Here is a 23,001-nt window from a genome sequence, read left to right on the forward strand (position 1 = left end):
TTTTATAATTTGCATGTGGAAGTTATGCCTTTAATTCAGTACCTAGCATGGTATTTCTGCATCCTAGCTCCTGTGCAAAATCACCAAGATTTTGTTGTTCAGATGTGCAGGAGATTTACTCTTTGCTGTAATACAGATAGATTTCAGCCCTCATAGATGAGATCATCAAAGCCAGAGTAACCTTAGGCACTTGGTCTGTTGTTTACTCTGTACACTGCAGATGCCTAAAGCTGTGCACATTCAGTGGTGCTCAGCTCTAGAGGATGCTCTGAAGCTGCCTGTGTGTAACTCACCTGCAGAGAACAGACAGGGCTCTGAATGGCAAGGATGAGAACCACTGAGAGACATCTCTGCACTCTGCTGTGTGACAGTGGGGAGATGGGCTCTCTTCCAGGTCTGCTCATCAGCTGAGCTGGAAGCTGATGAAGAAATTTTGGCATAATTCATCAGAGGCAGTGTTGTGCCCTTGTGTGCTCACCTGTTCGTTTGCTCAGGTGCTAAACAAATGTTGACAGAAGATCCTCAGTGTCTGTCACATCTGGGAAGGAGTCTGGACTGAGACCTACAGCCTAATGGCTTTGTTATTGTTCTGGGAAGTAGCAGCACAAAATACTCTTTTGGTCAGACTATTAAGATGAATTTTTCTTGTAGTAATAATTCAGTTTCTGGTGAGCAGAGAGATGGGAGATCATGGCTGATATTAAATTTCACTGTCGAGCTAAGCAGACTTTACATTGTCCTGGACAATATATTACTTTGCACATACCACAGGCTCAAAGAAGGATAAATGGGCAGGTATAAAAGGATAAAATAACTAGAGAAGAGAGGTGTTTGAGAAACTTGGATCACTTGCTCTGGAAACAATCTCTTTTCCCCCTTCCTTCTGTAGTTGTCTTCCTGTTGATAAATTCATGCTCTTTATACTGCAGTTCCCACTGTGTATACATTCCAGAGGGAGTACAAGAATTGAATCCAGTTACATTCCAGCACTGCAAAATGATCTGAAATGGCTTGTATTGTACCAAAAAAGGTAATTGTACAGTTTGACACCTTGTCTACCACAAAAGAAAAATGTATTTTCACAATGCTTCTGAAGAGGCAAAATTTTTTGGATTTTACTAGGATGTGTCACAGCTGATTGCATACTGTGCTACTGTTTAAAAAGTCTGTACTGATGGATCCCAGTTCAGGATGGTGGGATTTGGGAGGAAGAGGAGCAGCTTATTTTTTCTGGGTTTTTGGTAACAACACTGGAATTCACAATATCTAAAAGATTTGTCCTGACAGAGTATCAAGAGGTGAATTATTTGCTAAATGCAAGTATTTCTGTAGTAGTTAGCGTCATGTAGCTGATATGCCTGGATTGTTGGGACATGTTGTTTTCTTTCTGATCCTTGCAGTCAGATTTTTGTTTGTGTCCGATTATGTTATGGAGGAAAACTTTCTACTCAAATCTTTCTAAAGAAACATTGTTAATAGCATTTGGGAGCTGGAAGTGATTGGGAAAAGCCCCAAACAGCCAAGGTCTATTTAGAGCACTGACAACAATTTAAAGTGAGTGAAGAATTTTTGTTGTTTGTTTCTTGTGTTGAGATACAGAATCTTGCTGCATTAGTATTCGTCCCGAGAATGGATGAGCTTTTATGCACCAGCATCCTATGCAAATGAGTCCTTTCGTAAAAGCAAACATATCTGATTAGGGAGAATAAGTTGTCCTGCAAAGTCTCCTTTATTCTTTCTGACACTAAAATTACGAGAATTGTTGGGATTTCTTTGTATTTTGTGCTTCCTTTCTCCCCCTTCCACCAGCACTTGGAATTGATGGAGAGCACCGTTGGGCAGGAAATAGCAGAAGCTTTTGTAAAATCTTAAAAGGGAAAAAGGAAAAAGGGCATTTTCACAAATGGAATTAGGATGATGCAGCAAAGTGTTGGCTGGCTGCCAGGGAGGACAGATGCATCATGCATACCGTGCCTTGCCCATGAGCCTGCACATTGGCAGCTCCCTGCTCTGTTCATCCAGTGAGCCCGCAGCCCAGCACAGTCACTGCAAACAGAGCACTGTTCATCTAATACTCCTGAGCTTTTGCCTGGCAGGTTTTCATGCCTGTGTATGGCAAGTTTGCAGTCCTGTAAGCATTACTGAGATTCTAAAACTTTCTATCATGTAGAAGACATTTTTTTGAATACTAGGAAGTGCATTTTCTTTCCTTGAGTCAGTGAACAGGCTTGCCTTTTTCTGTGTGGAAATGTGATGTGGGGTACTGTCACTGTTGTTAAAATACAGCATTAAACTTGGTCTAAGAAGGTCTGTGCCTTCTTAGACTTGAGTTCAAATGTCCCTACTTTGGAGAACCTGTTGGTTCCAACTATGTTTAATGGAAGACTTTACCACTGGGACCAGAGTAATTTCTGACACTAATTTTCTCATAACCCTATAGTGCCTAATGGGGGAGGTGTAATAACTTCTGGCAGCTTGTTGGGCAGAAATGCTGCTGTTACTTACAGAAATCTTCTTCCAGTCCAAGAGAAATATAATGACAGGGATTCCTAAGCCTGCTCTCTCTCCAATCTTCTGCATGAAGAGGAAACCTCAAGCTTTCCTTTCTCACCTTAGTGGTGCCTAAGCACTGCCATTGACTATATTTGTTATGGAGGTGCCCAGCTAGTGTGACCGGAATCCCTTGCCAGCTTATTTGAAGTTTTTCAAAGACTTCAAAAATACTTTTTTTGTCACATTTAGAATCAACACTCAGATATTCACATAGTTGGGTCTTTTTGGGTAGACTTTTTTTTTTTACCATTGCTCTCTGGGTTTTTTTATAGTTGGTCTCCATTCCATAAAGGAGTGGGGGAAAAGAGACCCAAAGAGACATTTTAGGCTGCTAGCTGTAGTGCTGTGTAAGATTTTCAACACTTTGATTTTTATTTTTCTTAATTCAGCCTGTGTTCTTACTTGAAAGTGATGGATAGGATAGTTGCGGTGTCCCTGCTTTGCTGTTGAGGTCCAGTAGTTCAGCAGTGGTGGTGAAGGACATTGATGGGTTGGAAAACAGCTTCTCAAAACCACCACGTTTATGTACCCTGCTTGAGAGGAAGAGAGAGTTGACAGCCCTGAGGTGTCTGGATACTCTGTTTCTTGCCCCTGAAGACCCGGACACATTGCATGGGCTGCAATGTGTAGTTACTGCTCCTGGGTATTAGACTGTGCTTGATTGAGGAAATTAATTAAAATCATTCATCAGTTGAAGGAAGATTTACCTTGAAAGAACGGTTGCTGCAAACTGAGACCAAACATGAACTAAGCACCAGCCATCTATGCTGGGTGGTTTCCAAAAAAACACCAGAAAGATTGGTACAGAGCCTTAGGAGCTGATATATCTGAGATCACTAAAAATCCACAGCCTCTGAAGTGCATTTAGCATGCCTGGTAGGCCTTATTAAGATAAGTATCATTGGTCTTCAATAAAGCAGATTAATTGTCTTGTATATCTTCCTGTAAGGCCCATTATATTAAGCCAAGGTTTTACAGGTGTTAAACAAAGCTGTGGAAGACTCTTGATTTGACAGACATTGTGCCAAAACAAAAACCATTTACTCTTCTGTAACTAATGAAAGGAGGTGAGGGATCAAGTGGTGGCTGACAATAAGAACTGCTCTCTGTACTTGGAGCTGATGAGGAGCAACATAGATGGCCAAATATCAGTGTCATGTAGAAACACTACTGTGTTATGGAATTAAAAAAAGGCACATGGTTGAGAACGTCAAAGCACAACTGAGGAAGTGCCTCAAGGCTTTTGAGACTTCTTGAAAACATGTCCTAGGGTTATCTTTGTACTGTCACTTGAAGGGTAGAGAATATGTGCTTCCAAAGCCACTAAGAATAAATACAGTGGTGTCTTGTGTCAGTGATGACAAATCTCATGGACTTAATTCCTAAGAAGGCCTCTGCATAAATGCAAAGTACATTTCCTATCTCTTGGACATACCTGGCTTTGTAATGAATTAAAAGCGAGTGAAGAATCTGCTGCTGGGTCCTCTGAGGCATTGGTGAGCACAGGAGCAGGTGAGATAGAATGAACACATCTGCAAAATAGGTCTGCAGATGTATATTTTTAGCATTAAGAGTTCTCCAGTTATTAATTAGCTGGGTTTGGTATATGGGTTTTTAAAACCTGATGAAAGAAGTTAGAAATGTTTCATGCCTCCCTTCCTTAGGCTTACACTGGACCATGCTTTTTTCTGTTTCTTGAGTTTTTTTAGCACTTTGCTTTGAGGCTAATTATGAGAAATGGAAGAAAAATGAAAGCTTGTTGAGTACTTGCGTGTGTTTTCCACAGAACTTGGAGATACTGTATGGACATGTGTCAGTGTTCCTGTGAAACCGTGTGGTCTTTCGCACAGATATGGCCATTCAACTGCTAATATGGGCCACAAGTGCTCCTGGTGTGCCAGGCTGGAGTTGTATAAAACAATAAACACTGTTGGAAAAAGGCCCGGGAAAACTTTTGACTTTGGGCGTAATTGCTTTCTATTGCAATTAAAGCTATGTGCATTCCTTGGCAAAACTTGGGAATAAAAGCCTGTGGGGAGTGCTACCAATGCGCTGTTGTTTATATTAGCTGCTGATGGATCATGGCCTTTCTGCATTTGAGGGAAGTTTAGGGTCTTGGGATGGACTTTGTGTTAGTGGGAGAACTTTTGTAACATTGCTAATGTTGTTTGGCAGAATGAAATAGATGGGTAATTTCTGTTTTTCTGTAAGAGAACTCTGGCTCTTGCCCTGAGCCTGGCATGTTTCTACCCTTTCTGAAAAATGTGGAGGCTTTTTCTTTGGAGGCAATTCTGATTTTTTTTAAACGATTCATCACTATCGATTTGAATTGTTCATAGCTCTTTAATTAATGCAATTACTGTGTAATCATTGGCATTTTCATTGGTTATTTGATTTCCTGGATTCCCCCTGTTTTGTATGAATTAATTATATTGCTATTAATGTAAATTAGTTGCCATTTATCCTGTGTGATACTCACCATGTAACTGATCAAAGCACAGAACGTTTCTCAGTCCTATACTGGCAAAGAAAAACAAATTTAAGTTATTCTTTTGAAACTACAAATAAGTTTTAAGGGGTGATGCATCATCACTTCACACAAACTGGGGATTCTTTTGTTTTGTCTTTTTTTTTTTTTTTTTTCCCCCGTAATAAATGCTGTTAGTGTGCTAGAGATCTCCTAAATGGAAACTCTTATACTCTACCTGGAAATCCCCCTGGAACACATTATGTTTATGTTTTATTTGTTTGATGTGTTTTTTTTCTTTGTAAGCTGCAGTCCTTCATTATAATGAGACCACCTCACTGCAGGAGCCCCTGCCTAGTTTGCTTTTCAGCATTTCACTACAGTTTCTGCCCTTCCTGAAACTTCCATCCCTTCCATGAGACTCTTCAATTAATGAGTTGTCTAATTACTTTTTCACCTTAAAGCCCAAACTGGCTTATTATTGTAAACTGCTGAAGTGTTGGTATGGCCCTTGAAAACTTGTTTCACCATCCCATGGCATCAGTTTGAGACCTGGGTTTTAGCAAGTCAAATTCAAACTATTGTCTGTTCCTTTATGCATTAAACAAGCACTAGGCACCAGACTTCGTAGATACACTTGTCCAGATCTCTGATACTGGAAATGAGCAGTACTAGAGAGTGAAGACAACACAGCTTGTGTTGTGCTGTAAGACATGAGTAATTTTATAGGGTAAAAATTTTTTGGCCCTGAAAATATTTTGCCCTTGAAAGTATTTAATGATATTCTTACAGCTGAGTGCATTCTAAGATTGATGAGTTCCTGAAGGGATGTCTTGGCAGACCTGGCTGTTTGCCTCTTATTTGCATTTGATATATTCAGCACTGGCCAGGCCTTGCTGGTGGACTGTCCTGTCACTGTGGCATTGCTGCTGAGCCGGTACAGCTGCTGTCAGCACAGCGCTTTGTGCTGAAAATGCTCTGAGAGTAAAGATGTAAAAGTAGTTGGAATCCTAATGCAGGATGAATGTCTCTTAAAGGAGCAGGGCTTTCATTCCCAGCTTTATTCTTGCAGAATGTGTTTCTTCGTTCCTGCACCTCATCATTGTTAAGTGGTCCTGCAAGTTGTGCACACAGGTGATCCCAGGTTCACTCCCCTCACCACAAAAACAGCCTTTTCTCCCCCTTGTTGGTGTCTTTGAGCACACATTCTCAGGCATGAAAATTTTCCTAGATGGATTTCTTTGCATATGTTTCAACTCTGATGTGAATTTTTTCTCCCAACTCTCACCAAACAAATGTGTACATGCTAACCAAAAGGTGTGGATAGCAGCTCTCTCAAGTCTGTCCTTAGAAGAAAGTTAGGGTGTGCCATCAGGATACGGAGGGGCACTGTCCTTTTGGTCAGAAGGAACCTTTGAGACTTGCCTCTGTTCATTCCTGTTGTATTTCTTGCTGCTGCTACTTGTATAAGCTGTGGGGCCATTTCTAATACAGAGGGGTTTTGTTCAGCACCACTAACAAACTCTTTAGAGAATGTTTTCTGTTCCAAGGGGAGGGGAAGAGGACCTGCATCCTGTCCTGTGGATATCAGAGTCTGTTACCGTCAAATTATAGTGTGCTACTATGTTGCTTCCTAAAGCAGTGCAAGCTATGTTTCAGATTTGATTTACATTTCTGTGTGTGGTTAAAAATTTGCTTTTTTATCTGGAAGTAGAGTTCATGGATTTATGTGTAACATCTGATTTGAGCTGTACAGAGAATGCACACAGGTGTCGTTGCCTTGTGGCTGAAGCTGAAATTTCAAATGTTAAAAAAAAAAATCCCCTATCCTTGTGGGCGGATTGACGTCAGTGTCTCTTTCATAGAGGTAAAGCACCCATTCAGTGGTTAAGTGGTGGGGGGGAATTTTCTCCTGAACTCTTGCTGTGAACCCCATTACCTTCATTTTTCGATGTTTCCCTCTTCAAACTGTGCATTTGTAGCAGAAGTTTTATGTCCTGCTGCTGCACTGTTTAGTTGGTTATGTGATCCACACAACTCTCCCTCTCACCAAGCAGGAACCTCTCTCTGCTGATGTTTGCTTGAACAGAAAATAGTTCAGCTCATTAGACAGGGTTAAAGAATGCCATTGCTTTTGGGCATGTTAAGAGGACGTCCTGAAGGAAAATTGTTGTCTTACCTTTCTTTGTAATTTTGCTGTTAAGGAAAGGTCAGCGTTGTATACACTGGGAGCTGCATTAATGCAATGTTCTTTATTGCTGAATGTGCTTAGTCTGAAGCAGAAAATCAATAAATCTTTTCAGCCTTTGACTCCCTGAAGGATTTTCCTGTCTCCTGTGGTGCTGTAGAGGACACTGGTTTGGGTGAACACTTTGTCCTGAGTGGCAAGTCATTTTAGCTTCTTAATGAAAAAAGAAAAGTATTTTTTTAAAAACAGATATTAAATGCTTGAAAACCAGTGTATAAAACTGTAATGTTAATAGGCATTTGCTACGTCGTGGGCTACTGTTGTTTCAGTGCATACAGAAGAATGACCATGTTCCCATTACTGTTTTCTCTGTTTCCCCATGAGAAAATATCAGTAGATGTTCATTGAGGGGCAGCTCTCTCTCCATTAGTAGATACTGAAATTATGATAGACCTATTTGAGGGCCTTTGGCATCTCTTTAACCTAATTCCTGTTTCCTGTTGCTGTCTCAACTGTTATAAAGCATCATAGCGGATTAAATCAGTACACCTGATGTTTTTGCAGTACCTTTGTTTTAGAGATTACTTGAATTCCTAATTAATTGTACTTCTGCCTGCAGGTCTGTGTTTGAGTAGGGAAGTTAATGAGCTAGCTTGTTTGAACAGCCTCCCCTTTCATGGTGTGCTTTGGTTTGCAGAGTAATCACACTGTAAGCACGCATTAACAGGTACTGAGAAAGGGAAACAATTCAGCTAGAAATTAACACTGTTTTGTTCAAAATGCTGGGGAGTTCTCAAGTGGTGCAGGGCACAACTGACAGCTAGTCTTGTTCCGCAGAGCCTTAGAACTGCTTGCTTTTTTTTTTTTTTTTAATATCTAAATGTTAGGTTGGGAAGGAAACATCCAGTGCTTATATCACAGGTGGAGTTACTGTGTTTCTCTTCTGCCGAAGTCTTGTTACCTTGTTGGTGCTTGTGGAAAGAGGTTCGCTGTAGCGTTCCTGAGCCTGTCTTGGCCTGGGACTGCTCAGACCTAGTATTATCTGATTTGCACAAATAATATCCTGAATATTAGTGTGGTTTATTTTTCATAGATGTACGCTCAAGGCCTGCTTTAAACTATGCAGGTTTGTGTGCTGCCTTTAAAGGGGCTGCGAAAGTCAGGCTTCCATTAAGTAGTGCAAGGTCAGTATGAAGATACTCAGTGGTTATAGGCAAGAGGTGATTTCTTAAGTGGCTTGAGCAGACCTATCTTAGCAGTTCTGTCTAAAGGGCTGACAGGACTATAGTTTGTTCCTTTGACTCTTGTCCTTCTCCCCATCCCTCTCAAAGACACTGCACATTCCTGCCTCACGTTTGTACAGGCACTTAGGTGAATAACAACAGTCACCCAGATCATCTCTGCCATTTGACTGAAAACTCCTGCCCTAATCCTTTGCTGCATTGCTTTCCACCTGAGCCAGAGAGGTGAGTTAGCAGTGCTGCTAAGGCAGGCAAGCGAGTAACTTAACATCCCTTGTAAGGCAGGAAAAATGAGGGGATTTTGATGAGCTTACACTGATTGTGCAACTCTGTTTACCCCTGAATTTTATTCCTCTGGAGATGCTTATTTGAAGCAAATACTCTCCAAAGCCTCTCACTGAACCTCATCTCACAGTTTTTAAATTTTTAATGGGTATGGCAACTGGGGAAGACCCTGAGAAAAATGTCTGTTACTTTTTTTTAGATTTCTTTCTTTTCAGTTGCATAAGGAGTCTCCCTTTTTTTAGAGACACGGAACGGATCATGGGGATGCATAATGATATGATAGAGCTGGTGTCTTTGTTTCCTTGCTTGTTTTCTGGTCCAAGGATACTCTCTCCCTCTGTCCCACAGGACTTCTGGTGCTCAGCTTTCACTCAAAAACTTCTGGGTAGATGTGTTACTGGAAAAGTTATTTGGGGATTTGAGCTGGCAGAAGTGTGTGAGAGAGTAGGTGTGTGACAGTGTGCTGACAGTTTAGTTTGTCCAGAGCTTTGGTGTGGTGTGTTTGTAGTATATTCTTATGTCCAGATCCTCTTCAAATCAAGTGTGCAGTGATGACAGAATCATTTTAGAGGGCCGGGTAAATTTGGGCATGGCTTCAGGTACTCCTGCTATGCAAAATTAGATGTTATATGTGATGGTCTTGAAGAGGCTTGGTAACGCCCTGAGACAGTAATTTAGTTTTAATACACATTTGTCTAATATGTAATGACCTACTACTATCTTGAACCAAAATTAACAGCCCTACTTTATAGGAGTATTTGATATAAATCTGTCTACACCAACTTTCCATTTTCATGCATAGGAGGTTCCAAATTAATCCAATATCTTATGTAACTGCACATTACTTTCTGGCTAGTAACTATTTTTTTTAATGTTTCCAGGGATTTTCTTCCACGAGGTTCTGGAATTGTGACAAGACGACCATTGGTCCTGCAACTCATCACTGCCAAAACAGGTAATCTCCTCCTCTTTTTGGGTCAATGCCTGGACAAAGTGCTGATGTACTTCAGCAGGAGAAAAAACTTTTCTAAGAACACATCAGCAATGTGAAGAAAGATGCCACTAGACTGTCTGCAACAAAGGCCTGCTGCTTCAAAACTGTATGCTCAGGACCAACTCATCTCATTGTCCTGTCTGGGGAAATGCTAACATCTAAATCCTGGAGCACGTGGTGAATTGAATCCAAGATCAGACTCGAAGCAGTGGAGAAACATCATTACATGCAATATGCTTTGGAAATTGGCTTTGATTTATTCATTTCTTAATGAGCTTTGCAGTTGTATTAGTTAACACATCAAAATTGCTGCACTTCCACCTTTAACTATTGCTCCAGTGCACACAGATTTGATTCCACACAGCCTGTTTTCATAACTTGTCTTTTTTGGTTGGGCTCATTGCACTAAGTAGAGCAGAAGGTGGATTGGGGGAGAACAAGGTTTCTATGTATTTGTCTGGTCAAAAATATAAATATTTTTGGGTGTACCACTAAGCTGTGGGATATATTGAGATCTTTTATCAGAATTCACCACTCTCTACTCTTCCATGAAGCACTTGAACTGCTGTGGTGTAGCTCAGTTCCCTGGCATACATAAAAGCAGCTATGGTTCACCATCATTCCAGTTTTTATTGTTGTTACTTCCAAACTACTTCTAAACCAATGTAAGCAACAAAAATCACTGGTTTGCTGTTTACTTCTGCTTGAAATAGTAAAAATGAAATGAAATAACATCCAAACCATCACTGAAAACCAAAAAGTAGTCTTTGAATTATGGACCATGATGAAACTGGGGAAGAAACAAAATTACAGCTGCCTGTGAAACTGTAGTCTGTCCCTGTGTGTGACGTGTAATTAAGTTTTTGTGTATATTTTTTTCCTGAAGGTCTTTGCTTTGTTCAACAGGAAGGTAGACTGCAGTCTGCCTGGGCTTCAGGGTTTTTTCTGAATTATTGCTTTTAAAACACAGTCATACTTTCAGTGCCTCTATGAAATTTTCCATGGTGTTTGTGCTGTAGAAGAGAATAGAGTTCAGTATTTCTGCATGCTCAGCTTAGAAACTTTAGTGTATAAGTGTGTAATACACTTACAGTGCTTTATATCTATTAAATACTAACGTTTGTTTTAGTTGGAGAAATGAACACTTGCCATTTCTGCATATCTGGCTTTTGGCCTCTGACAGATGATGCAGAAATGCATGAATAAGGCTTAGCTGTGGAAAGTCTTCATCCGACTTTTCTGGCACCATGCAAGAGCAGAAGAAAGAATAGCATTGAGCTTTGGGCTGGCAATCCTAACAAAATGACTGAACTGAGAGGATGTGGTAGTAAGTGAGCACTTACACTCTGACCTCAAGTGGTTAAATACTTATTCATGGACACCCATCCTAAACTTACCCTGACTGGTCTGTGTTGACCTCTTTTGTAAAATCATCATTGTCCCTTGGTTAAAGGGGACTGAAAGGGCTTCCCTTTATCTGGTATTTTCCTCATTAGTATGTTCCCGAAGTATTATTGGCTTTAGGTAGGTCTCTAGGTTTCATATAGGTACCTTCTCTGCTGAAAGCTCGTTCTTCATTATAACTTAAATAACACAACAAAAACCTTAAAAATTCCAGAGAACTGAGCTTCAGCCTAATTGTGTGTTTCCTGGATGTCAAGGCGTATTTCTCCCTTTGGGAAATGCTGTGTATTTCTTGTTTGGAATTAAATGCCAAGATCCTTAAAATGCATGCTTTAATTTAATTTTGTCACTTTCTTTAAACTTCGTTCCACTGTTGTTGTTTTTGGTGGTGAAATTCCAAGTAACTTTATCTTTTAAGTCACCTTTATCTTTGTGAACTAATTTTAAGAAAAGAAAATAAAGAAAACTCCTTAGAGAAGCACAGTGTTCTTTTACAGGAAGCAGATGCTGGACTGATTTCTGTGAAGCCCATAATTACCTAAAATGGTACAGAATAATTAGAGGGCTGTATCAGCTTCTTGTTGCTGTAGTAAACAAAACTAATTTTTAATCCTAGGATTTTGCTTGACTCTTAAAAGTAACTATTCTTAATCTTGGAGTATTTCTTGGGAAAGAGGGGGCACTTTCTATACAGGCATGTACAGATGACTACAAGATACTTCAGCAGCATTTTGGAACTGGCTGAGAACAGGTGGTTAAAGCTTCATTTAACTTTGAGTCATTGCACTAAGGGATGAAAATGAGCAGAGGAGACATTTGTGCACATCAAACTGAACAAAAAGAGAAAGCTTTGACCATCCATTATTAGGGTCGGACATGGCATGGAAGGGGGTGCAGCAGGAACTGGTTGTGAGGAGTTATCGGGGACCCTCCAACATCTGAGAGATCTGACACATCTGGGTAAAGAGCTGTTACCCCTGCAAGGGGTAACATTAAACAATTGAATCGTAAGAAATGTATCTCATGAGAGATGTGGCGTATATATATTTTTAGAATTTTGTTTGCCTACTTTAAAAGTTCTCTGTAGTTTGTACAAAGCTATTTTGCAGTGACCTGTTGACCTCCTTTAGTCACTGACATGTTTTGGTGGTACTAGTACAATTCCTAAATGGTTTTATGGCATTTGCACTCCACATCCAATGCAGATACTGTACTCTGCTGAAATATTGAAGGCAAATACAAAGTTTTAAATTCAATATTGCAATCGACAATCAGTCTTTAATAGTTTTGAGTATTTTTCTCTGAGTTTGATAATGTGAGAAATACCGAGTAGCATAGAATAAGTCAAAATATGGATGTTAAAAAGAATTTTGAGTCCTCTGAAGGACAGTGGGTTGTTCTCTGTTGTTCCCAGTCTCTGAAGGAGGTCAGAGGAATATTTAGGGAATATTTAGTCCCACCTGGGAAGGTGCAGTTTAGTGAGTTTTAGAAGGCTCAGGTGTGGGCAGGGTGCTGTCAGCTGGGAACCTGCCTGATGGCCACCTTCAAGTTTAACAAGGTGGGCAAGAGAGCTGGGATAGATAGCCTATTCAGAGGATGGGCATGGGAGGAATTCCACCTGCTCTTTTCCTGGGTGAGACATGGGATGTGAGGGCAGTTTATTTTGTGAGACTTTGATGTCTATATTCAGGCAGAAGAATATGCTGGTTCTTTCAGTATTTGACTGCTGCTGTGTAAGATCCAGGGAGCTCCAGGATGCTTTCTCACCAGGCAGCATTTGTTTAAAATGCTGCAGTGTTGTGGTATTTCAGCAGTTCCCAGTGTGTGTGTAGAATGCTTGTCTCTCTGTTTCTTATTCATGATTGCTTTCCTGGAGCAGGAATGCATTATGTCTTTTAGAAGGATTTTTCTCTATGTGTCTTTAGGATGCAAGTGTTGGTGCACAGCTGACCTGGGATGAGAATTTTGAGTGAGCTTGTGAAGTGGTGGGTTTTTCTTCCTTTGCACTGGTATTCCTTAATTTTTACATTAAAACTTACTTCTTCAACATTCGAAGTTTCGGTTTCACAACTTTGAGCATGGTTCTTAGTTTGGTGTTTTTTTGATCTAATACAGCAGTAAGATTAGTTTTTGTTGCAGTTAACAGATATTTTAAGTGGTGCTGCTGAGTAAGCTTTGGGAAGATAACAACTTGAAATTTCTGAGATCTTGAGAGATGGGTTGGTGTTTTTTTTGGTTTTTTGTTTGTTTTTGTTCATTTTGTTGTGGGTTTTGTGTGTGGTTTATTTTTTTCCTTCTGCTGCCACACATTCTGTATAACCTTAGGCAATCTGTTCTTGCTGTGCCTTCTTCTGCCTGTGCAGGTGAGATAATGACTAGATTCTTTGAGATTAGGCAGTACATTTTTTGAACAGCAGTGGCAACAAAAATGTGTGAAGCCTTTTTAGTAGGTCTTCTCTTTGTTAAAAATACATTGCCTGCTGTATAAATCCTATTATTTGTTATTATTGTGTTAAATATCCTTGCTCTACGAGAGTTATTTTTCTCTTTGATTTTTTTGGAGGAATTTCAAATTTTCTTCTTGCTTCAACAGATTAACAGATTTTGAAAATCATTATTGAGGTGGACATTTTTTAGATGAATGAGTCATGTGTACAATACCCACATTTGTTTGAGTTCTGTTAATTAGAATACGAAGTGGAAAGTAAATCATAAGGTTCAAAAGACATTCTGTTTTTTTCTGAAGTCTTGCAGATGCTCTTTTCTATTGAAATGATTGAACTTCAATCCAGATTTCATGTATTGCAAGACTATTCCTCAAGCATAGCCATCTTCTGTTGCCATCTGGTGGCAAAAACAATCCTCTAACAGAAAATGAAATATAAATTTAGACTGGTTATTTCAGCTAACAGAAGTGATCTTAGAGACTTCATCAGCTGGGAGGCATTTGGAGGTCTTCAGGGACAAGATCTAGAAAAATGCCGTGGTGCCAATAGCAGGGAAGAGAATGGGCACTTTTCAGAGAGGAAAGGCAGACAGTGACTGCCATTTCCTGGATCTCTCATTCAGGTGATGAACAGGGATGCTGGAGAGATTAGTAAAATTACTGAGGTGCGTACCCCAAAGCTAAAGAGTGACACCAGCATGGGGAAAAGCTGGTAATAATGGGTGACCCCTTCCTGAGACAATGAAAGGCTCATCACCCAAACAGGACTGATATCCTGGAAGAGGGACAGTACTGCTGGTTTGAAACCTGAATTTAAGCTTAGTGTTAAGGTGCAGATGTTCCTTTGCACCTGCAGATCTCCAAATTATTGCTGTCTGTACTGGTAATCTGAGCTAATCCCCAGGGACTGCTGAGGTCTGGCAGCATGGCTTGGAGGGCTCAGACACTTGTCCCATCAGGACCCTCAAAATGGGGTATGAACTTCAGCTCATGTTGGGACAAATTAATGGTACCCACAAATACTTGGTTTTACAAGTGGTTTTGCCTGGATGCTTTTGTTTCCTTGATCCCAGATTGATATTCAGTGATGTTAGGAAAGATGGAATCCCCTCATTAAGATTGGAAAATGGCTCTATATAAGCCCATTTTCATAAAGATAGTAAAGGAAAGTGACAGAAGCATCAGTCAAAGTTCACTTTTGGGAGAAAGGAATCTGTAAGTAGTTATTGACTAACAATCTGAAAGGTATTTGAGATGAACAGCAGCCAACACAAACCCATCAAGGAAAATAACCCTGTCACATCAGTGCAATACATTTTTTTATTACAGGGTAGCAGACCTGTAAATTAAGATGTGGTGGGTGTCTTCTCTTGGGTACAGGAAAGGTTTTTATATTATCTTCCTTTTATTTAAAATATCATAAGCAATCTTGGGAAACATGATTTAGCAAGGACTCCTGTAAGATGGATGCACAGTTGTTTACAGACTGGAAGGGACACCCCTCCGGTCATGTTCAGTATTTTGTATTACTGATAGGATGACAGTGTGTTTATTAAGCTGGTGTTTGGCAAATACAAGTGAGAATGTGAAAGATACTGGAGGGCAAAATTGCAATTCAAATTGCTTGCAAAATAAAAGAAATATTCCCAAAGCTGAATTTCTTCAGCTGGGTTATGGGTTTTTTTCTGTACTGAAAGGCTGGTATTTGAGGAGACAGTTGGTTTTCAGAAAACGACCTGGTGCCCACAGTGAATATCTGACAGAGCATGGTTCATTGATATTGTGCTGTTGTAAAATACAGAAGTAAACATCGTACAAGATGCATCACAGAAATGCCATCTTACAAGGTTGTTCTGCTTTTTCTCAGTCCTGGGAAGGAGAGAGCTCTGGTGAGAGCTCTGCCTCTGTAAATTTAGGAAAAATGCCTGGAAGAGGGCTTTTGAGGGATTGGAACTACTGAAAGCATCATCCATAGGAAAAGGTTGAAAGAACAGAGAGAAATTTCTTCTACAAACAAACACTTTTATAGAAGATTATTGCATCCAAAAGAATGCTTTTCCTCTTCTGGTATGAGTGATTACCCTTCTAAATGAACCATTTCACTGGCTCCTAAGACCATGACCTGTTATTCTATGGTAGTCACTTTCATCAGATCTGCACTGTTTTCCATGTTTAATATCTTCTGCTATGATATTCTTGCAATTCTCTGCATTGTCGGGATTTTCTGTTTTGTCTTCAGGAAATACCAAGGTATGTCTTGTAGTCTTTCGTCTTCAAGGTTAGAAGTGGAATACCTCAGTTTTGAGTATTTCATCTTCAGCTTGTTAGCAAAGCTACAGAAATGGCAAAGTAGAGAGGGCTTGTAGATTGGGTAGGACAACATGGGCTTTTGATACTTCCTCTCTTTTTAAGGAAGCACCACTGAATGATTTGCTATGGTCCAGATTCACTTAACTGCATTTACTTTGTTCAGAAAAAGCTGTCCATCATCAAAGAAAAGGTGAAGTACTTTGGCTGATGATGTTTATTTGCACGTTTTTAAAACACCCTCTTGAAATCACTCTTTTGGAAAGAGTTCTGCGGCTTTGTGAGATGCTTCGTTGAAGGTAAAAAGACTGTTGTTGCTTGAGTGACATCTCCCTAAGGGGCTGGCAGGTAGAAGATGCAGTAATAGCAGGTATTCCTCCTGTGCTGCATATGTTTAAAATGTTTGCTATAGGCCTACAATTTAATGAGCCACCTTTTTGGAACACTTTCAACCTCTTTTGAGTATTCTAGACTGGCTACTGCCACCAACTTGAAGCAACTCTGCTTGAAATCAGTTTGGGAGCAGTTCTGAATCCAGGTCTTGATCTTGGTGAATTCCTGACCTCTAGTAACACATTATTCTGTACAGGGTACAGTCTTTGGGTTTTGTAAGGTCTTGGGCTCAGCCTGATGCAGATCAAGGATGTTTTCCAAAACATCCCTTACGCATTCCTAAGCGCTGATCCTTGTCACTTGGCTGTCTTTAGCTTAGAGACAAATTTATGAAATATCTCAGATGTTTATATGATTTCAAAGGTTTGAGAACAGCAGAGGCTGTTTATTTCTAATAACAATATAACATTGTGCTAGATTAAATCATAAAGGCATAGGGAGATATAATTGACAGGAAAAATAAGGAGCATTTTAAAAGATGTGATCCCATATCACTTGTTTGTATGATTTGTCTAATTTAATCAGAACCGAAGAGATAATTAATCACTTGTGGGTGCACTGAAGGAGCTATGCTATGGTAGCCTTTTCATTCTATGTTATCCAAGGTACTTTTAATGAGTCTGGAGAAAAAAAAGAGGTATTTTACATGCAAAGACTTTTAATTATGTATCTAATTGTTCTTTCTCTTAATGTAACTTCAGTTTTGTACAAAAAATACATGTCTGAAAGCTAGACATCAGGCAGGATCACTTTTTCTTGTCTGGCTTTGTGTCCATTCCCACAAAAACATAAATAAAATGTTTTCTTAGTATTCTTCTGTGTATGAAAGCTGGAAAGTGAAGATTGCATTAAAGCATGTGCTTATCCAGTCTGGCTGAAGGCATCATTGCCAAGGACAGACTGAGGGCTGAAAGGAGCAGAACAAAGTGCTGCTTGTCCATTGGAATTCTTATTCCGTAGGCTGCGTGTGGCACCACAGGTTATGAACCACTGTGGAGTTTATTCCTTCAGCACTACTGGCACGACAGATCAAGGAGTTTAGATAATATTAGCCCAGCTAAAAAGTAGCAAATATTTTTATTTGGATTACTTTGAAGCTATGTCAGATAGTGACTCTGTTACTGACTGTGAAGTGGGACAAAGAGAAAAGCTTCCTTGGCTACCAGCTGAGTCAGTCAACTGATTACAGCTGGGCACCAACTATTAATTACTGAATTTAGAAATAATTTTCTGAGAAAATCTGATGAACCACTGGAAGAAAACCCAAAACAACTAAGAAGAATACAGTGTGTTTTGTGCCAGGAGCAGTGCATAAAGAAGGGGGACAAAATATGAACTACTTGTCAGCTCTTCTTTTATTAGGTAGCTATTTTCCAACCTTGAGATGACAAATTTTACAAATGTAAATTCTCAACTGAGATGTTTTATTTTGTGCACCATATTATTTTTCTTTTTGAAATATTTGAATATTCCCTGGGGGTTTTTTTAATAAACAGTGGACAATGAAACAAAGCTCCTATTCATTGTCATTTTGCTGTTGGAGCTAAAAAAAGGATATAAAAGAAGGTGGTTGTTTGGTGCTCTCTTGTTTTTAAAATAAGTGATGTATTTTTGTCTTAACAAAGGGTGAGTTTCCCTGTTCCTTCTCCTTTTTGAATCTGGAGGGATTATGGTATTGTAGCACAGACAGGTGGGTATTTGATGTTTTCACCTCCCTTCTGTCCTTTTTTGACTGTCAGTTTGCTTTAACTATTGTAATTTGTTTGTTTGTTTGATTGTAACAACTCTGTCAGTAATAGTAATAAAGTGACTTCTGGGGAACAGGCTTCAGTACTGACACATAAGGTCCTCTTTTAATCCATATTCTCAGGTCTGGTGTTCTTAGCTGCTGTTCTTGGGAGTACCAAGCAAGCTCTTTGAACTGGTTTTCGTGGGCTTGTTACCAAGTAACATTTTCTGGGAAAGAAGCATCTAAAGGGAACTTTGAGATCAAACCTTGATTGCAGGATGAAATAAACTGGAACATGCACAGCTCTTTTCAGCCTTTCTCCAGTCCTACTGCTTAGACCTGCTGGGGACAGGACATGAGCTGGTGTCTGTAATTACTATTTATGTCATTATTTCTGATTGCAGCCTCACTACGTAGACAAATTTTTGTATTCTGCTTTGAAGGAAGAAACTCCAGTTTTAAAATCCTGGAATGTGCTTTTGGTTATGCAGGCAACCAAAAGGTTGGAATAATTAGTATCAGTATTTGGATTCAATAGTCAAAACAGGGACTTAGTGTCAAGTTCTTTGGGTCTAGCAAGTTATCTGTGTCTGATTCCTGGTCAGTGTTCTTCTAAGTTAAACACAATTTGTATGGTATTGAAGACTTGGGAATTAGTTGTGTTCTCCCATTTCAGCAAAATCACAGCTATTTCTATAGACACTTGCAAACGTGATTTATATTTAGACTACAGGAGACTTTTAGGAAATGAGAAGTTGTGTTAAAAACATTAGTGTGTTTTTAAGTGATTTTATTTTCATTATGAACTTGCAAAAATTTGCAAAATTCCTTTACTAAATTCATGTGTAATGTGGGCTGTTATTTTTTGAAGCAAATGCTAAAAATCTTTCATGGTACAGAATTTGAATTACTTTTTTATTTAGTGATATATTACAGGCAAATGAGACCAGATGAAAACACAGAATGTCATTCTTAATCTGTTCCTTATTCTATTACTGTAAATGGCATCTAATTGAATCTTTCACATTGTTCCAGAAGATGATGTGCTAAAGATAAGAGCTGTAAATCATCCAGTCAACTTGACTTTATAACTGAGCCTTTCTTGTTGAGGGCTGGTTTTCATATGTGCAATCATAATAATGCTTTCCTGATAGCCATGATGATGTACTTCTGTGCCCACACATCTGAAAAATGCTGGGGGCTTGAAAGTTGGTGTTCAAGTCAATAAACCTGTGAAATACAGAGTTGTTATTGATATTCTTGACAGAGTATGCTGAATTTCTACACTGCAAAGGGAAGAAATTTACTGATTTTGATGAAGTTCGTCAGGAAATTGAAGTAGAAACAGACAGAGTAACAGGAATGAACAAAGGCATTTCTTCAGTTCCTATTAATTTAAGAATATATTCTCCACATGGTAGGTAAAATCATTCTACTTTACGTTTATGTCATATAAACACATTACGTAGCTCTGTCTGTGTAAGCTATCACCTTTTGTATCTGTTCTTATTGCCTGATCTTCTGGGCTGGAAAAGGTTTGACGCTGAGTTGAAGCAAAAGTGGACGTGTGTCTAGAAGAATCCTCAAATTCTCCTGTTGGAAGAAATCACTCTATGGTGGAGAGCTGTTGCCATGAGAGCTGGGCAGAACACAGACTCTCTGCCCCATTCAGTATTCTCTTGATTTGAAAATATTCTCACCCTGCATCAGGATGGAGGCAATCTCTCACCCACTACATTCACCATTAGATAGTAGCTCATTAGTAAAGACCAGTAGTAGCACGTAGTAACAAAACTTCTTTTTGCTGCCCTCCAGAGGAATTCCCTGATCCAGAAAGTCACTCTGTCTCCCTGCCTTACTGGAGATTTATTGCTTGCTGTCACTAAAAATATAGTCAGACAATAATAGTGTTTGAAGTTGCTTTATGTTGAAGGCCCCCTGTATATATCAAAGTTGGTTCCTCTGGTTGCCATCTGCCCAGTTTAATGAAGACAATCTAGAGAAAATGTTTTCCATTGAATCTGTCTTTGATGTAGGACAAAAGTGATATGTTTGGCTGAAGCACTTGATTTTTCTAACTACAGAGAAGCTCCACTAAATCCCCTGCCTCAGAGCTTGTTTGTTGAACATGCTGACTCCAGGAGAAAGTGAAAGTTTCCTACCTATTGCTCTTGCTTTGTTTGATTAGGGTCAGTCTTTTAGTTCAGCCACTGTTGTTTATATTAACCAGACTCCAAATATACTTCTGGTATTTCCTTTCTAGATACTGAATTTTTCTCATTTGTCTAAAGGATGCCCTGTTACCCCAGTAGCCGGATGCGTACCCTAAGCCAGGATGCCTCTAGCTGGCACTGTGGCCTTTACTGGGGAAATCATACCAGACCAAACTGGGTGTTCATAATGGATTAGTTTTTTCATCTTTCTGACTTTTCTGAAGATGTTACAGATTAAAAAAAAACCAAAACAACCAAACTGAAAAACCCCAAACCAAAAACATATCCCTGAGCCCCTTAACAACAGTTTTGCTATATAAGTTAAGCTAGCTATTGATTGTTTTTTGGGAATTTCCTGATTGGAGACATGGTTGAAAACATGGTCAGAGAAACACTATATTAAAAAAAAAATTCCAAACAACTGCTTTGGTTTATTTGAAGGATGCAGTGAGAGTGATGTGTTGCCTGTGCTCCTGTTGTTAGACAGAGCTCAGAAAGCAGTGTTCATTTGTCTTAGAGGCCTCAAGGATATTTGGTATAAGTATTATTTTATACCAGTTGCAATATTTCAAGTATTAAATAGTACTAATAAATCCAGAGATGAAACACCATGGGGAAACAAGGGTTCTTTTCAGATTGTCAGGCATTTTGTTTGAACTGTTGACAACTGTTGGGATATTTATCTGCCTATAAAGGTAGTTATGTGAGGTTTTATGTGACTAAGACTTGTCTGCGGCTGTAGATGTGTAGACTTCTTTGTCGTGTCTGGCGTGCTAACCAGTTTTATGATCCGTGTTGTCCATGTAGTCTTAAGCCTGACCCTTATTGATTTGCCGGGAATCACTAAAGTGCCAGTAGGGGATCAGCCTCCAGATATTGAGCAGCAGATCAGAGACATGATAATGCAGTTCATCTCTCGAGAGAACTGCCTGATACTGGCTGTGACTCCAGCTAACACTGACCTGGCCAACTCAGATGCCCTGAAGCTGGCAAAGGAAGTGGACCCTCAGGGTAAGCACAATTGAATGTTACGACTTTTTGTTCTCAAGTGTAATAACATAATTGGAAGTAATAGACCAACTCTTGTGGGAAATCTTGTAATTTTTAATATGTAGTATAGATGTGTAGTTACATTTTCATACGATCTTCAACATCACAATATACCTCTTCATTAGCTCAGTATTGTTTGGGTAATGTTGCTGTAAATGCATTTTAGAAGTTTTGTCACTATCTCTTATGAGCAAGTGCAGCAGTGCTTATCTAGGAATTTTTGTAGTACTGGGAAAAATAGGGGATGGTGCTGATGGGATTTCTGGATACTTACATTGTAAATTTTATACAGTCATATTGTAGGGATGCTGAGCCTTGTCAAGGAGTTTTGAGGAACACATTTCAGCACTGGCAATTATGTTCTCCTCTTTTCCAGATATATCATACTTTGAGTTGTAGCTGTTACTGTGTGATACAAGCTTTGAGAAAGGCACAGATATGTTACTATATAATTGTAAGATGTAATTGTTCTTCTGAATCTGAATGATTCTTAATAACTTTTTCCTCCTGCCTCCACCCCGGTCAGGCCTTAGGACCATTGGTGTGATCACAAAATTGGATCTGATGGATGAAGGAACAGATGCAAGAGAAGTTCTAGAAAACAAACTACTCCCTCTTCGTAGAGGTGAGAATGTTCAGTTGCCTTTATTCTTTGCAGTGCATAAAGTGGTTTAGATAGGGGTGGTGTTTGGTAGTCCGGGAGGTGAATCAGAGGTTATGCTGGACTTGATGTGTTCCTTGCTTTTATAGTTATCTATTTAGCAAACATAAAGGTGGCTATACTAAAAATACCCTTTCTGGACCTGGAAAATTCTTGCTTCCTCTGGAATATGCAGTGTAATGTCAGCACACATCATTAGCCAGTTTTTTTTCTTCTCTGCCAGATTCCTTGTAACAAAAGAATGTTTTTCTTCCTTTGCATCTGACAGAAGCACCAGAGTTTTGGTAATCTCACTCTAAAACAAGTTTTGATCCTTCCCAGAAATTTTCCATGTTCTGGCAGCTACTGCCACAGTTGCTCATTCTGTTAATAATATCAAGAATTTTGATTCTAGGTATAATTTATTGATGAGACTACCATCTCCTCCCATGGAGCATGTTGGTCCAGCAAATGAGAAGAAATTTTTTTTTGTATTTTGTTAATATCATATCATTTATCTCTGTAGACCTGTGTGTGTATTTCAATTTTATTTTTGATTTTTGTTTGTTTGTGTTTGGTTTCTTTGGGGTTCACCAGAGTTTCAGATGTTCTTCTATTTGAATTGGTGATTTAAAAGGAAATCTGTTACATATAAACAGAATGAACAATTTAGACAGTGTTAAGGTTACTATGCTACTTATAAACATGATCTGAAATGCCTAAATTGGAAAGTTTTGTTTGAGCTGAGGTTGTCTAGTTCCGTTTAAGATTAATTCAGTAGTTCAGACAATAACTGCATTGATTTACCTATTGGTTTTGTCTTTTTTAGGGTATATTGGTGTTGTAAACAGAAGCCAGAAAGACATTGATGGGAAGAAGGACATAAAGGCAGCTCTTCTAGCAGAAAGGAAATTCTTTCTTTCCCACCCATCCTACAGGCATATGGCAGATCGGATGGGAACACCGTATCTCCAGAAGGTTCTAAACCAGGTAAAACCTGAAGCCTTTGTGGTGAAAGGCAGCTTTGTAATGATAGGGCCAATATAAAAACTTAATTACAATGAAGTTGGTCACTGAACCTCACTTACCCT

At 39.3% G+C, this 23,001-nt stretch overlaps 1 protein-coding gene across 15 annotated transcripts in view; it reads left to right on the forward strand.

The window, feature by feature from the left end:
- The window catches only part of DNM3 (dynamin 3), a 173,066-nt gene that overhangs the window by 6,947 nt on the left and 143,118 nt on the right, over positions 1 to 23,001 (forward strand). For all 15 annotated transcript variants that reach the window (XM_042029792.1, XM_042029794.1, XM_042029795.1 and 12 more), the window contains exons 2-6: positions 9,616 to 9,689; positions 19,275 to 19,424; positions 21,028 to 21,231; positions 21,797 to 21,895; positions 22,740 to 22,900. In XM_042029792.1, the coding sequence (XP_041885726.1) occupies positions 9,616 to 9,689; positions 19,275 to 19,424; positions 21,028 to 21,231; positions 21,797 to 21,895; positions 22,740 to 22,900 (688 nt within the window). The remainder of the gene's footprint in view (positions 1 to 9,615; positions 9,690 to 19,274; positions 19,425 to 21,027; positions 21,232 to 21,796; positions 21,896 to 22,739; positions 22,901 to 23,001) is intronic.

The sequence above is a fragment of the Corvus kubaryi genome, unplaced genomic scaffold (genome assembly GCF_017639235.1).
Source record: "Corvus kubaryi isolate FWS band 111438036 unplaced genomic scaffold, C.kubaryi_AGA036_p1.0 37334, whole genome shotgun sequence".
NCBI classification, from domain to species: domain Eukaryota; kingdom Metazoa; phylum Chordata; class Aves; order Passeriformes; family Corvidae; genus Corvus; species Corvus kubaryi.